Raw genomic sequence first — 15,795 nt, 5'->3', positions numbered from 1 at the left:
AATTTTTGGTCCCAAATTTGTATACATTTTACTGGTAGTCACTGTATGAAGAATTTTTGGGTATAATATGTCACAGTTTACTTTATTTTGCTATCCTCACTTACATATATAAACTATAGTGTCCTGCACCCACAAATTATATCTGGTGTCTGAATCATTTTTGGTTTGACTGTATGTATATATATATATATATATATATATATATATATATATATATATATATATATATATATATATATATATATATATGTGTGTGTGTGTGTGTGTGTGTGATATCTTTTAACCCACAAATTATATCTGGTGTCTGAATCATTTTTGGTTTGACTGTATGTATATATATATATATATGTGTGTGTGTGTGTGTGTGTGATATCTTTAGTGTAAAGGTGGATCATATCAATATTCTCTTTGTACTGTTGTGAGACATTTCCTTGTGATTTAATTTTGTGCTTAATTTTCTATCAGTTTCCATACACTGCACTGCAACCAATCGTGCATACAGTCAAATTTAACGTATTTAAATTTCATATAACATTTCCATCCATTTGGGCTACAGTTTTAACATTAACAAACTAATAAGCTTAATGTATAAGCTTTTTTAATTTATTTTTTACCTATTTCATTTATGTATGACTGACTAATGTGCATATGCATCAGATTAAGTTTATTAGTTTAATTAGAGTCCATTAATCCTTTAAGGATGAATCTCACAAAATTTTGGTTAAAAAAAACAAAAAAATAAAATCTTTTTTTTTTTTTTTTTTACATTTTCATGACCGTTCAGCATTATTTACCCCACCCAATTCTCAGCAGCCTTCTGTAATGTAAGGTTTATGTTTAAAGCAGATTTATAAAGTGTGAAAGGTAGTTTTTGTTGAATCAATAAATCAAATGTATTCTGAAAATTGTTATACAGTACCAAACATTAAGTATATACAAATTTAAAGGGAACATGCTTAAAATGTCATGAAATAATGTTATTTTATTTTTTACATTTTGATTATGCAAAAGAGGATTTTGGAAGAGAAATGTAACTCTTTTTGTAGCCCCAAAATCGTATTGGTCCAAAATCCCATTCATATTATTAAACGTTCTGATTGACTTGTCGACTGAGATAATAATTTCCAGTTATGGACCTCTTTGATATTTACTTTACTATGTCTACCGGTGATATTCATGGCTTGCGTGAGAATAGAATCCGGGTCGTGTGAGTTCGGTTGCTGACATTTCGAGGATCAAATTTGGTTGCTATTTTAAAACAGCATTTTAAAGCTAGCCATATAAATGAAAGTGGTTTTCCATTTATTGGTGTGGCGCACAGCACTGCATACACAAAAACTTTAAATATTATCGTAAGTTGCCTTTTAGTTTTGACTTTTGAACTTCGGCAGATTGATTTTGCTCTATCAGCAGGACAGGCAGCCACAGGTTCCCGACCACAGGGTTATGACATGGTTTAACAGTCACTCATTCATTTGCTGTGTAAATGAGATCTGCTTACCGTCACCGGCTGTAAGGACACTGTCCATACTCTGAGGGGAAGCAGTGAGCTGAGGATAGTGAGGCTCTGCTCCCTCAAGTGAACTGCCCCTTCAAAACACACACACATCAGTTCAGGTCAGTAAACCAAACCGTCAGAACACTGATATCATGTTTTATTAGCAGAGATTTTGATTACTTACGAGACAACTGTATTAGTTGAGACTATGTATTCTACTTCTTTGGTCCAAGGGTTCATGAAACTGAACCATCGACTTTTTAAAGTTATAAAAGAACCATCTTTAATCTTGAAATTGTAACAGTTAGTGTTGATCTTCTCTCTCATCTGCAGAACTGCAAACAAGAGACGTACAGATCAGAAATCATGACACGAGTCTGGTCACGCTGCACTCAGGAAAAGCGCTCTATTGTTACCCTGTCTATGGCATTCAGCAAGATGTCCGATGTCATCCTGATGGAAATACTCGTAGAAAGACGTGCCCAGCATCTCTTGAGGTAGATAAGCAAGAATGGCCGTGGCCCTGAAATTAAAAGAGGAATCTTTTACACACAGAGGAGCACAGGTGTTTTTACAGTGCTTGCAAGCCACTATTGTACTAAAAATATCATGCAAACATTTTTCTACTCCACAATTTTCTTCACTTTCTTAAAGGCACGGTAGGCGATTTGCTCCAGAAAAATTTTTTTTTTGTTATGCGGATTGAAAGTCTCTTCACATCCTGATAGCAATAACTAAGTTAAGTGGCCTAAATGTATTAATATGTATATATACATATATACTGTATATTGTCTGTGGAAGGAGTAGGACCATAAAATGTTCGTCCAATCATTGTATTCGGTAAACAAAGCGGCAAATCCTTCTCTGTTGTTTTGGTTCTTATTCTAAACTTTGCATGCAATGGCGGATCCGCTACTTTTCTTCTATCCTTCCGAACGAATGTCCTGTAAATGAGTGCTGCCCTCTGTCTCATGTCTGGCAGTATAAAAAAGCTATTTAGTATACTTTGAAAGCTGTGTGGATTCAACTGTGCGTGAGACGGAGCGGAACGCGGAGAATTAAGTATACCTGTGCCTTAAGACTCCACAGGTGCAGTTGGCATTCAGTATAAAAGGCAAACTGTTATGTTGTCACAGAGGCATTGTGCAGTATTTTTAGGTGCAGTGTGTGTCCTACATTTCGGCCTCTAGCCAGGTCATGACCTGGGTCATTTATCCATTTCTATATTTGGATATTGATCCGCATTGTGCTCACAAAACCAAATCATGCTAACAAAACTGTCATGCTAACATCAGGATTGGTCATACGGTCACAATGACCACCAAACTTTTGATCCCAAATCCGTTTATCCATCAGTAGACAAAACAAACATCTCCCAACCAATAATCCATTTTACCTTATAGTTTACTATTACCTAATAGTATTCTATTCTATTCTATTCTAAACTTAGGCCCTGTTTACACCTGGTATGGTGCGTTTTGGTCGATCAGATCGCATGTGGACGAAGCTAAATACAGGTGTAAACGGGGTCTAAAGCGTTTTCAACTTGTTCACTTTCAACCACTTCCAGAGGTCGTGGAAAACACATTCTGAGTTTTTGCTTTCGTAGTGTAAACGCTCATGTGATCGAATGTGTTCGAACAGCCACAAAAGACCGTCTTCTCTCCGTCTACTGACTTAATACATTATGGGAAGTGCGCTAGCCAGTCGGGATTTAAACTTTGTTGACTGGAGACCCAAGTTTGGCTGGAGACGAAAACGTACCAAGCACAATGTTCTCTCACCATTCCTGATTTCTAACACACACTCACAGCGTTCGGCTGGTCTTGCTGCTGTCAGAGCAGAAATGAAAGCTGCTGCTCTCCGTATGTTTTTCCGTCGTCTTCAGTCGTGTTCATATGTAACTTGCGCGAGCTTATTTTGTCCATTAGATTGAAAGATCTGAAAAGCCCACACAATTACCCGTCCTTAGACCCTCCCCTCGAAGAAATCAGGACAGAAGTGGTTGAAAGTGGACAAAAGAGTCGGATTAAAACTCCAGGTGAAAACGGGAATGTCTCCCTCATCTACTAGTGATCCGATCGACCAAAACACATCTTAATACCAGGTGTAAACAGAGCTTTACATTCATGTTATTTAGAATCTGGAAAAGTATACCATATTATATAAGCCATGTCACATGTTGTAGTGCCTTGGCATTGTTTAAAGGTCCCATGACATGCTACTTTTTGTAGGCTTTAATATAGGCCTTAGTGGTCCCTAGTACTGTATCTGAAATCTCTTTCCAAAAATTCAGCCTCGGTGCAGAATTATAGCCACTTCAAGCCAGTCTCAGAATGAGCTTCCTTCAGACGGGCCGTTTCGGTGTCTGTAGCCTTAAATGATAATGAGGAGGAGAAAGGCGGCGCAAGGTGGAGGGTGGGTGTGGCCTTGACCATCTTGCGCAATGGTACCGTGGCGTGCATGTTTACGTTGGATATATTGCAATGGCACGAACACACGCAGTCTTTCAAGCATTTCAGTTTGACCCAGAATCTGATCCAGATGGAGAAGCAACGGATGAAGAAGTTGCAACTCAGCGGCTCCAGCAGGACGTTTCCGAAGGTTAGTTTAAAAAATTATGTCTGGATACGGTACTTTATTCGGATGGTTTACAGTTATTATCATGTAGCTAACGCTAACCTACTGTTGCCTTTTCATGAGAGATCTGTAACGTCTGTAATTTATCTTATTACAATTACATCAAGCTCTGCGATCTTGAAATGCGGATATCGCGCGCGCCATATAACCAACAGGAAAACGGTTATCCAAATAACAAAGAAGTGTACAACACTCGCGTTACAGTGTGTGTATTCACACACATAAACTGCATAGCTGCATAGCTAATGTTACAGCCACATTCTACGTGTAACAATCTAGGTAACCATAAACAGTAAAGCAACACACTTATATATCATTAGTTGACTTACTTGTCCGAGGTGTGTAGCTGAGCCAAAGAGAGTGATCCAGACTTTAGTTTCAGACGTTCAGCAAGCCCAGCTCTGTACTGACCCTTCGGTGTTCATTTGTACATCCAATTATTGAACAATTGTTATGCTTCGCTCGCTCAAAAGCCATGATATCTCTCGTGGACAAACTAAAATCGCGCGCGCGCGTTCCTACTTCCTAGCGCATTTTCTCATGGGCGGAAAATATATTCTCTGGGCGGGCAAAGCAGAGACAGGGGAGGTAACATTTCCTCCTTATGACGTCATAAGGAGGAGATTCAAGATCAGCGCGTATGAGCCTCCATTTTCTGAAAGGCAGAGAAAGATAGCAAAAGCTCGATTTACACCGATTGAAATTTCTAGAAACTTGGGGACCATATACAGGCTAGGGGAACTCATATTAATGTTAAAAAACCTCAGAAAGTGAAAATTTCATGTCATGGGACCTTTAAGGTAATTTAACCTAGTTAAGGTGCGGTCACATTTACTGCAGCTCTGCAAAAGAAAGCAGGCCATCCAAAGCCATTCCTGCCAGCTAGAAAACGAACCAACCCTAAATAACTGCTTTCCAAACAGCCTCTTTATGGACATTTTTTTTATTTTGAAGTGTAGTGCCATAGTTTCTACCTTCACTGCCATACTAAGAGGCTTGCTATTGGTTGGCGCTGCAAAAGTTTACCCAACTTTTTACTGATGCGACATTCGCATATGGCATATGGCATCAGGCAAAGTACTTCATTGCACAGATTTGGATTTTGCTTGCGAAATTACACCGGGCAACGGTAAATGCAACCACACCTTTAAACTGCAACCATATTTCATGTTCAGGAGTCACCACTTGCCTTTGGTCCACAAAAACAAACTTCCCATCAATGGCATGGCGCGAGACATACTCTGTCGGCTTCACCCGGATGTCTCCATTCATAGGTTGGGGGACAATATGAGGATGTAATCGGCCAATGGCCACTAAGCAGCTGAGATTACAGCCTTCATTATCAGGCTCATTGTCTTCATCTAAGCCCATCTTTATTGGCGGCCAGCTCTTCAGATAGCCAGTGCTGTGGATGGTGCAGAAGCTCTTGCGATCGGCTAAAGGGAGAACAAAAGCAAAAGTTATGATGAGGAATCGTTGTCTTTGAATATTTAATAATATTCAAAGTAAATGAAAGAAGTGATTTACCATTCTTTTTGGAGCAAGTCGAGGGGAAATCCTTTTCCTCCATTTTGACGAGGGACCTGTTGCACTTCATTCTGCAGAAGAAGGAGCGTCTGGAGCCCGAGCACAATCTGGAGGGACTAGGGGCAATGTCTGTCCTGACTCGCAGCCCGGCTGAGAAGATAACACTCTGTCAGATCATTTTCAAAACTGGTGAAATGTATGTGTAGTTAAAGGCTGGAATACACTACTCAACTTTAGAACAGATTTTTGCTGAAAGTCAGAGCCAGTCTGCAGATTTTTGGTAGTCAGAGTTGACAGAAATACTATAAATCGTCATGTAGTGCATGATGGGCACAGCCTTTTTAGATTCCATCCAGTCAGAGGACATTTTGCGCCAATTTTAGAGCACATATTGTTTACATTTTTCATGCATCTCTTAGAAACGAAGCGCATGTTTCTGTGTGCGTTTATTGTGTTCGGAACAACTTGAGTGTGTGTAACCATTTGCAAAGTCGGCAATATATATGATGCCAAAAATGTATGCTGCCTAGTGTTTTAAAATCTGTTCTGATTTAAAAGTCCTCTAGTTTACTGTTTGCTTGTATAAGGCATATAACAGCAAGTACTAACTTACTTTTAGCATCAATGAGTCTCTCCCGTGGTGCTGTGTCAGATGACGAGAGCTGCTCTTTGACTTTTGCAATGTCTTTTGGATGCAAATAATCAAACAAACTCTGGCCAATCAGGTCATTCTGTAAGATGGGGAGAGAGCAGCAGGCAATATGAGTCACACACTGACTTCTGAGTCATATCATGGATGTTATGAAGCATTAGTAGGCCTTACCTGACTGTAATTTAGAATTTTGTAGACAGACTCTGACACAAAAAGGATCTTTCCCCGATCACAGCCCACAACGAATAGAAAACCATCAGCAGCCTGAGGCCCAGAGTGAATCACAAATGAATCACAGCCAGGGATTATCACTCAGTATAACACAAAAACACACATTTCTTTAGGTCACCTACCCTTAATATTAAGTGCTTCAGCTCATCGTCTGATAAAAAGGCTGGCTTGTAGTTAGCTTCAGTATAAGGGTTTGCAGCACCTTAAAAAGACAGTAAAAAATAAGCATGAGTAATCGATTAGTACTTGTAAGGGTATGAGACACTTGCGTTCATTTGCAAAACATTCGGGTAACCCCTGGGCCCAGACAAACTTTGCGTTCTTTCTTGAAACTTTAGTATTCTTTCACAAAAGTACTGTGTTACTGGAGAAACTTTGCATTCACTCACAAAAGTAGTATTTATATGAATATTGTAATACTCATCTAAATAATATCATATAATAAAACACATCATATAATGAAGTTATTTTACATTGCAAAACAACTTTGCATAATAATATCCATTTAGTGCATACTGCTCATTTAATCTTTTCACTCAGTTTGTTTTGAAACCATTATTGGTGATATAATGTTTGTGAATAAAATATAAATTGAATGTCAATGTCATACTCTTTCTTTTTAACTTATATTTTAACTTTTGAAATCACTTTTATGTCATTGTACTCGGCTACAAATCTACTTGAATGCACATGTCTAGGATTAAGATTACATTTAAAGTCCCAGCCAGGCCATAATGGCTCTATGGGAATGAGAGTGTGAACCTCACCTCGAAGTGTTTTCATATGCTGGACTGCCATGCGCAGGACAGTGAGTTTATCCAGTTTGCGGGACATGGCGTTGCAGGTAGGCACTAATGAAGCCAGCTCATCAATGAAGCTGTTCATCTTGTCTCTGCGTCTCTTCTCTATCTGACTGTGAGCCTCCCTGTTGACAACCAAGAGTCCAAAACAATGTTACAATTGGAAACATTTGGAAAATGTGGAAAAAATGGCATATGATCTACAACAGGCTTTATCCACTAATAATAATAAAAAAATACAGAAATGTTCTGATTTACAGCACCTTGCATTCTTAATCTGCTGATCGACCCTGTTGAGAGAAAAATGATTAACATCTGAGAAATTAATCAATCATGTAAGCTAAATATAAACACCACTTACAGATGAACCATTTTATTTTGAAATATCTCTCTCTCTCTCTCTCTCTCTCTCTCTCTCTCTATATATATATATATATATATATATATATATATAAATATATACACATACAGCTATATTATGTAATTCAATCATGAATATAATCTTGAAATAGTTTTCATGTGTTATTGAATATGGCAATGTTAATGTATTTTGTCTTGGCAGACTTTATCTGCTACACTGCTGCTGTTGATTAGAACAAGAATGGACTTGGTTCTGCTAATAGATACACAGACACGCTGCTGTGAGCATGTAAGATCTAGGCAGGTGGAGCTGAGGGAGGTGGAGGGTTTCAGAGCAACTCTGGTCTAGCCTACAGCAAACACTGAACCAGACTATTTAAATGTTGAGCAAACAATCTCATTGGCTGAAGAATCAGCAGAGGCCAATAAGCTTGTGCCATGTACATAAGCGGAGGGTGAACCAACTCCTGGACAAAGAAAAGGAGATGCGCTTTTATGGAAAAATGAATTTCCATTAAATAGTTTCAATGTCACAACCTACACACCCCTTCATAAACAATCATGATCAATTATTTGTTATTAAAGCATCTACGTTCACAAACAACTGTTCATTTTAACAGAAAAGCACTTAAACACCTCTGATTGGCCATTGCGTTCAAGAAATCAACAGATATTTTTGTGATTGGGTACATTGCTCAATGCTGTAAAAACATGTTGTAAATAGAAACCTTTTACATTCTCCAAAGCGAAAGACAGACACGCACTGGATTGCTTGCCAAATCTGTTTAGCCAATATGCTATTATTATGGAAAAAACTGATCGTAGACCAGCAGTTATGTAGCCTAGAAATCTAGACGCAGCCTAGCGGCAGCTAATTTTATATTGCAGCCGGTGTCGTCTAGCAACTCTCTGTTGGCTTGTAAGCTGGAAAAACCAAACTCTAATCAGGCCAATCACCTCGTGTATAGAGTCGGTGGGCGGGCTTAACATAATGAAGGCAGAGTTGTGACGGTTCCGTGTGAATTCCCTGCTACTTGAAAACAAAGAAGAGCTGCTGCTCCTGGCGAACAACTGTCTTTCGAATAGGCTTTGGCCGCGACTCTCCAAAGACTTAGAGAGTCTTGGAGTTTGGAGAGTCTAAGACTTGGAGTTAAGCTTTTCTTTAAGAAAAGAACGGCAATGAAGTCATTCTTAAAAAAGGAAGATGTGTTCGGAGTTTTGCCGACCAGATACGGCAAAAGTTTAATCTATCAACTAGCTCCGCTGGTGGGAAAACGCTCTGGTTGGTTGTAGCGCTATCCTATTGGGTGCAGAGGGAATTTGAAAGACATCCGTTTATCTTGCCCCTCGGATTGAGCCCTGCCAACGGTGTGTTCCCAGACCCAACATCTTGATGTGGGTCTGGCTTGTCAGGCTAGCAGTTATGAGCAGCATTTCCCTCTAAAAGCAGTCAGGGGCAGCAGCAGGCATTGGTTTGAGGGAGGAAATTACACGCTAGTCTCAAATTTGTGGCCAGAGGAAAGCTAAGCTTTGCCCAGCCTTACACACACTCCACCCATGGCCATGCCGTAAATGATGTGATTGCTTGTAGATTACATGTAAAGGACCTATCAGCCTGAGCCATCTAGAGTTTCATGACTGAACTGTATATATCACATGTGATCTCAGACATTTAGAACATGCTGTGTATATATGAGATATATATCTTGATCAATAATTCAGCTTACCTTTCAAGTTGTTTGTCATTGTCTGCGTCCATACTGTCCCTAAAAAAATGAACAGTAAACAAATACATTAGCTAAAATAGTTCAGGAGTCAACCAATATAAAGTACTTTGGATTAAAACGCATGAAGGTCACATATGTTTATACTTAGTTAAAACGACAACATATTTCTCAAAACCTCAAGTAATCTTTAAAACTATGTCATTTTACACTTCCTTGTTAATTGTCAATATAGTTCATAAATGATTAGGTTATGGGCACATCTTACTTATTTCTCATTACAAGGATCCGACAATATGGTACCAGAAACCATATACTATGACTTGATATGATATAACTTCCATTTCGCGCACCATCAACTCCAGCTTGGCTGTTTCATAATGGCTGGTTTCATAACTGACCAGAATGAGAGAAACATTACACGCTGTTCACCTGAGGGCTTGACACTGTGATAACATCTACTGCCGTTTTCTTCTTTTCTTTTTTTTCTGTTGGTTAAGTAACTCTTTAGTTACCCGAACCCTTATGACCTCAATTATTTACTTAAAGTAATGCCTACGATTTTTAAGCCACATACTGCATCAATAAATATAATGCATCTGTAACAATTAAAATATCAAATTTTATACTTTTAATAAGTACATGCCAGTTTTATTAAAATAAAACCTCTTGTTGTTTACAAACCCTTCAATGGGAAACCATGCATTACATGTTTTTTGTTTTTTAAACGTTCATCAAACTCTCAGCTGCATAAAATAACTGCTATTTTGCATGATATTTAGACACTGAAACAGTTAATAAAAGGGTGAATCCACTAAGAATTATTTGACTAAATTGTGCTAATAGTGTTGTTTACGTGCACACGCTGTTGCGCAGTTTGAGTACCTGATTAACAAAAACAATTAATGCAAATCAGGTAACAGCACAAACACTATATCAGTACTGCAGACTACCATAATCGACATCAGCACACGGAGAACAAACAGCAACAATCCAGGCACATTAATCGGATCTTTAATATGCAGAAAGCGCTCTTGTCCATCAATTGATGAATAACTATGATCAGTATAGAATGTTCTCAAACATCTCTGTTGAATGAAATTCTGTTAAGCGCTTGCTTACCGCTTACCTCTTCACAGGCGTCAATAGCCCAACGTTAACTTAGCCAGGCAAATAGAGCTGCATTTAAGGATCATCTATAGTAAGTCATATTTGAGCTGAAAACATTAACTTAAAGACCCCCTTTTTAAGTTTTTAATGTGGCAACATAGCGGGTGAATTATGTATATGATGTATATTACGATGTTATGATGAACCATATGCCTTTCTCCACTGACATTCTAAGTTGTTCAAAGTGTTTTTAAGGATGCTGATTTTTAGAAGGTACTCTGAGATGGTGAACGGGAACATGGTTTGTGTCACATTAGCAACACAATACTAGCTGTTTTATAACGTAATCAAGCCAAAGATAATGAATTACCGTTATATGTCCGATGTTGTAGAGAGCGATACATAGAACGCATCACCATTCTGATACATCGACTTGTAGACGACCATGTATGAGTGAGTGGAGGCAGGGCTCATTTGCATATTCATGGTTTTGCGTATACTAAATTAAGCAAGAGTTACATTCAAAGCTATTTTAAGGCATGAATAACATGAGGCATGAGTACCACCCAGTAAAAGTGGATTGTGGGTTCTGGGAGAATAAGACGCAGGTTTTGTGCAGAAATACTTGTTTAGTGAATTTGCCCCTAATTGTGTAATTGAGTCTGATAGTTTATTTGTCAAACATCGAATGCCAGTTCAATGGTTGTGGGTGTTTAATTAGTGACTTTATAGGGTGTGTTAACACTTGGCAGGTTTGGTTCGATTAAAACGAACTCTGATGCAATTGCTCTGTTAGTGTGGATAAAATAAGTGTGAACGCTGCCACCCAAACCCTGGTGCACACCAAACGTTGGGTCCGCTTCCAAACGAACTCTGGTGCGGTTCGACTGAAATATTAATGCAGCACAGAATAAAGACATCTAAACGAACAAAAAACAGGACATTATGTCTCAAGATGTGACCCTAAAATGGCTCTTAAGCTCTTCATGAGTTCTCAGCTGGTAAAAATACCATAATTTGTACGCACATATACATAACGTGCCTACAATAAGCGCTTTTATTCCAGTAGCATGTTTTGGATGTTCGGTAAGTTCCATCAGAAAAATATGTCATAAAAGCGTTTTGTTTTTTGTTTTTAGTTTTTTGAATCTTAAGGCTCAGTGTTAAAAATGGCAGTGTGAACCAGGACTAAACGTATAATCTTTTTTTTTTTTTTTGGTCCGGACCAAAAGAACCAAGAGAACCGGACTACACACATAGTTAACATGGTCACAATTTTCACCCTTGAAAAATCTGTCATCTCTCTGTGTGAAGTGAGAATTTGGATATCAAAGGTGCTGGAATACATGTCTTAAAATAAGTACAGACTGGACAGCTTGACTAGTTAGCATCTCTTCATCCATACTCACTGACCGTTCACTCTCAGGGTATTGTGTGAGCTGTGAGTTTGGGATGAGGAATCTCATCCATGAAGCCTCAGATCTAAGAGGATAAAATTGGTATTTTTCTCAAAATCAAATGGGTGAGTTGATACAGTTTTTATTTTCTTTCTTTAATTAGATGAATGATGTGCCTGTTCTCAAAGAGAGGCACAAACACTTACAAAAAGGTACTCTGACAGTACCATGGTTTAGTGATGTATCAGTGATGATAGCAATATGTCATATATCATGGTAGTGTTTTATACTGTTCATGCACCACGGTTATGCCATGGTTAAAGCTTTTTGTAATGGAATAAAATAAATAATAAATTGTAAAATGAAAATCATTTGGATGTTTTGATACTCACTCAAAAGAAAAACCTTCCATTCTGTGAAAAGAAAAAAATGGACAAAATCAATTTCATATAATCTCATATTAAAGGAATAGTCCACCCAAAAAGTAAAACTGTCATCATTTACTCCCTCATGTTTAAAATCTGTATAACTTTCTTTGTCCACGCCTTACTGTGTCCATGCCTTTTCAGAGCAAATTTTTCACTGAGTGTATTTAGTAAATCCTGAGAGTATAGTTTTTAATGCCAAAAGAAGGTTTGTGCTGGTGCAAGCTGTTAGTAAAGCTGGCCCTTATCATATTTTAAAGTTGAATGCCCTGAATTAACTAAACATTGGGTCTTATATCCCATCATGAAACAGAGTTAGAGGATCTGTTAGGAACCGCTCTTACTGATAGTCGGTGATGCTGCCCTTCCTCTTGCGACTGTAGTCCATGCCTGGCGTTCCCATGGAGCTGCTGATCAGGTCAGTGGAACTGGGAGACATGAACTCATTCATTGTGGAGGAGATGTCCATTCTTTGGTCTGCCATTAGATTATCTACAAAATACAAACATAAATGTTACCTTTGTTTCTTGTATTCTGTTTTTGTGAAAACCATATTGAAAGGCATCTGCAATTTCACAAACATTACCCTCGGTTTCAGAGACGAAGCTTAAGCTAGTCCTGAACTAAAATGCATGTTTGAGCTGTTTCAACTGAAAGCAACTTGCTCTGACATATCTTAAAATATGTCAGTGCCATTGTTTTTTCTCAAGTAATCCGGTAATGTTTATAAAAGCTACTTAAATGCCCTAATTTCCCTAAATGCCCTAATGTTCGTCTGACTGTTCCTCGTACTGTACTGCATTTTATTTTATTTTTCTAAACTGTTTTAATTATTCTTATTTCTTTTAACTATTTTAATTTCTTCTATGTAAAGCACTTTGCATTGCCATTGTGTATGAAATGTGCTATCTAAATAAACTTGCCTTGCCTTGCCTTGCCTTGCCTAATTGAAAGGCCTAATCCTGGCTTAGTCCAGCCCTGTCAGTGAAACCAGGACTTAAAGTTCAGAGTTTCAAAGACCAGCTTTGACATATGATAATTAAATACCTAATACAAATAATCCCTTAAATCTGAATTTCATTATTTAAAGGAGCAGAAATGACAAATATGAAGGTAATGTTCCTTAAACTCACCACAGAGATAGACGAGGGCTGCTCTTCCTTCACCATTTCCCAAGGCTGTCGGATGCGATCCTCCTCTGCAAGAGAACAGAGTTGTGAAGGATATCTAATCTCCACCCAGACAGAGCTTGAGCATTTCATAACCTGGACACAAGAGAGGGGTATGGATGATGTAAGTGAGCAGACAGCAGTTCCTGAGTGTCAAAATGTCAGAGGAAAACAGTGAAAATACGTTATTGTATTCTTTTTAAACCTGGAAATAATCCAAGTTAAAGCCTACTGTATCATATTTGATATGCAATTGTTGAAGGCCTCTAAATTATCAACATGAATGTCAGCAGAGACTGTGTCAACTAGATAATAACCTGTGAAGCCCTTGTCAACATGACAGCCATCAGCCATTGGCTGGTTGCCATCAGCCATTGGCAAGCCAGTTTTTTTTTTTGCTATGGCTCGTTGCAAGTTATTTGAGCTTAATTAATAAAGATTGTATTGAGCATCTCTCTGCTTTTGGGTCATATCGGAAAGGAGTAGCATGCCCCCCTGAATGGCATAGACTGGGGAAAGCATGTCCCTTACAGGAGGAGAGTAGCAGCAAAGGGTGCTCTTCTGTTACTTACAAGCAGTGGAGAAGGGCAACATGCTCCTTTAAATGCAGTTACCAGAATGAGCTTAAGGCAACACGCATGTTCCCAATAATAACCGGAAAGCCTCAAGCAACAAGCATGTTGCCCTTCCCCAGATGCAGGGGCGTAGCCAGGACTTTTTTTCTAGGGATGGCCAGTTAAGACCCAGTGATTTTATTGGGGTGGCCAAAATAAATACATCCTGCTTTAAATCTAGAGAAAATCACTTAACACGCATCTAACTGTGATCGTGTATAGCCTGCATGGAATACGCTACTTAAAACGGATGTGAATGGAACACATAAAACAGATTTCGTGTAAGTGCATCTCAAAAACAGCACTGGTTAAACTGGATCATCGTTCCTATAATGATTGCATTTTTGTCGGACATAAATTATCTTCCATAGCCATAGACAAGGATCTCCGACACAAACGAGATCAATCACCAGTAGAGCTCCTTGAGTAGCCTATAACTGATTAAACGACTTAGTTGTCAGTAAACATAGAAATATAACATAATTAAAAATGCAACAGCGTGTTCATTTATATTTTCGTTGCAAAGTACAAATGCAAATGGCTGCGCATTTCTTTGTGCTATCACAGGATATGTGAGTAATACAGGCTACTGTGTGTGTGAGAGCAGGGTATAACCATGTGTAATTTTTTTTTTTTTTTTGTTGACTAAACTTTAAGTTTTTTTCCATTTCATTTACGATTCTTTCCATTATTTTTCTATGTTAAAATCTATGTATGTGCTTGAAGAACATGTCTGACCGTTGCGCTCACGTCTCGCTCTTTTTTTGTTTCTCTTTATGCTCGTAAAGCTGCTTCGCCAAGCGTGCATTTGCAGCGTTGCCATTTTCACTTATATCCATCTTTGGGCTTGTTATTTTTTCCATTTTAATAGGTGAAAGTGACAACTTAATTCAGCTGGAGTATGTACATTGCCTTTGCTTTATGCCAGTGACATAGTTCTTCGAAAAGTCAGCTGTTAAAACCGTCAAAATGTACAACAGGGGTGGCCAGAAATACACCACTACCCAGATGACTTAAACGAGCATATTGCCAATATTAACCAGAAAAGCGTTTCAGCCGATTGAGCAAGTTGAATCATCATAGTAGGGGTGGGCGATATAGCCTCAAAATTATATCACGATATTTCAAGAATATTTGCGATAATGATATTTATGACGATATAAAAACAAAAATGTAGACAATTTTTTTTATTACATTTATCTCACCTAAATGTTTGCTCACTCATTGTGTTTTTACAATTGGGTAATTTTGTTTTTAAGAGTTTACACAACACAAGGAAGCTTGATTTCAATCTTTGAATTAAATTGAAAAAAGTAGCAAAAAATATATACAAAATAATAAAGATACAAATAAAGAGAAAAGTTTTTGGGTAGGTCTAACACTATTCAGAAATACTACAGAAACTGAATAAGGTAATCAAATGTAAAATAACACTAGTCCTGAGTCCTGACTAAATTAAATACATAGGCTATTCATTCTGATTCCTTACAATGAAAGCTATATTTTGTTGTTTTGATGACAACATTAATGACAGACACATATGGCTGCTGTCACTTTTAGAGCTAGTGCCCGGATCCATTACTGTTATACTGTCTGTCACACTGTCACACGCGTGTTATGCTTATTTCAGACATAACCGACTGTTTAC

General features: G+C 38.1%; 1 protein-coding gene across 4 annotated transcripts in view; it reads right to left on the bottom strand.

Moving 5' to 3' along the window:
- bmal1b (basic helix-loop-helix ARNT like 1b) overlaps positions 1-15,795 on the bottom strand; it is a 33,417-nt gene that overhangs the window by 3,671 nt on the left and 13,951 nt on the right. For 2 of the 4 annotated variants that reach the window (XM_082162049.1, XM_082162048.1), the window contains 15 exons: positions 13,498-13,562; positions 12,709-12,856; positions 12,332-12,352; positions 11,956-12,024; positions 9,436-9,474; positions 7,612-7,638; positions 7,316-7,473; positions 6,671-6,750; positions 6,489-6,581; positions 6,279-6,396; positions 5,666-5,815; positions 5,328-5,574; positions 1,915-2,021; positions 1,683-1,833; positions 1,502-1,590 (listed from right to left, as the gene is read on the bottom strand). In XM_082162049.1, coding sequence (XP_082018175.1) covers positions 1,502-1,590; positions 1,683-1,833; positions 1,915-2,021; positions 5,328-5,574; positions 5,666-5,815; positions 6,279-6,396; positions 6,489-6,581; positions 6,671-6,750; positions 7,316-7,473; positions 7,612-7,638; positions 9,436-9,474; positions 11,956-12,024; positions 12,332-12,352; positions 12,709-12,856; positions 13,498-13,562 — 1,562 coding nt within the window. Of the gene's footprint in view, positions 1-1,501; positions 1,591-1,682; positions 1,834-1,914; positions 2,022-5,327; positions 5,575-5,665; positions 5,816-6,278; positions 6,397-6,488; positions 6,582-6,670; positions 6,751-7,315; positions 7,474-7,611; positions 7,639-9,435; positions 9,475-11,955; positions 12,025-12,331; positions 12,353-12,708; positions 12,857-13,497; positions 13,630-15,795 lie in introns of all 4 variants that reach the window. The other 2 variants (XM_082162051.1, XM_082162050.1) reach the window with 2 other exon arrangements.

This window comes from Leuciscus leuciscus (genome assembly GCF_965113295.1).
Source record: "Leuciscus leuciscus genome assembly, chromosome: 2".
Lineage (NCBI taxonomy): Eukaryota > Metazoa > Chordata > Actinopteri > Cypriniformes > Leuciscidae > Leuciscus > Leuciscus leuciscus.
This window is presented reverse-complemented; position numbering and strand designations above follow the sequence as displayed.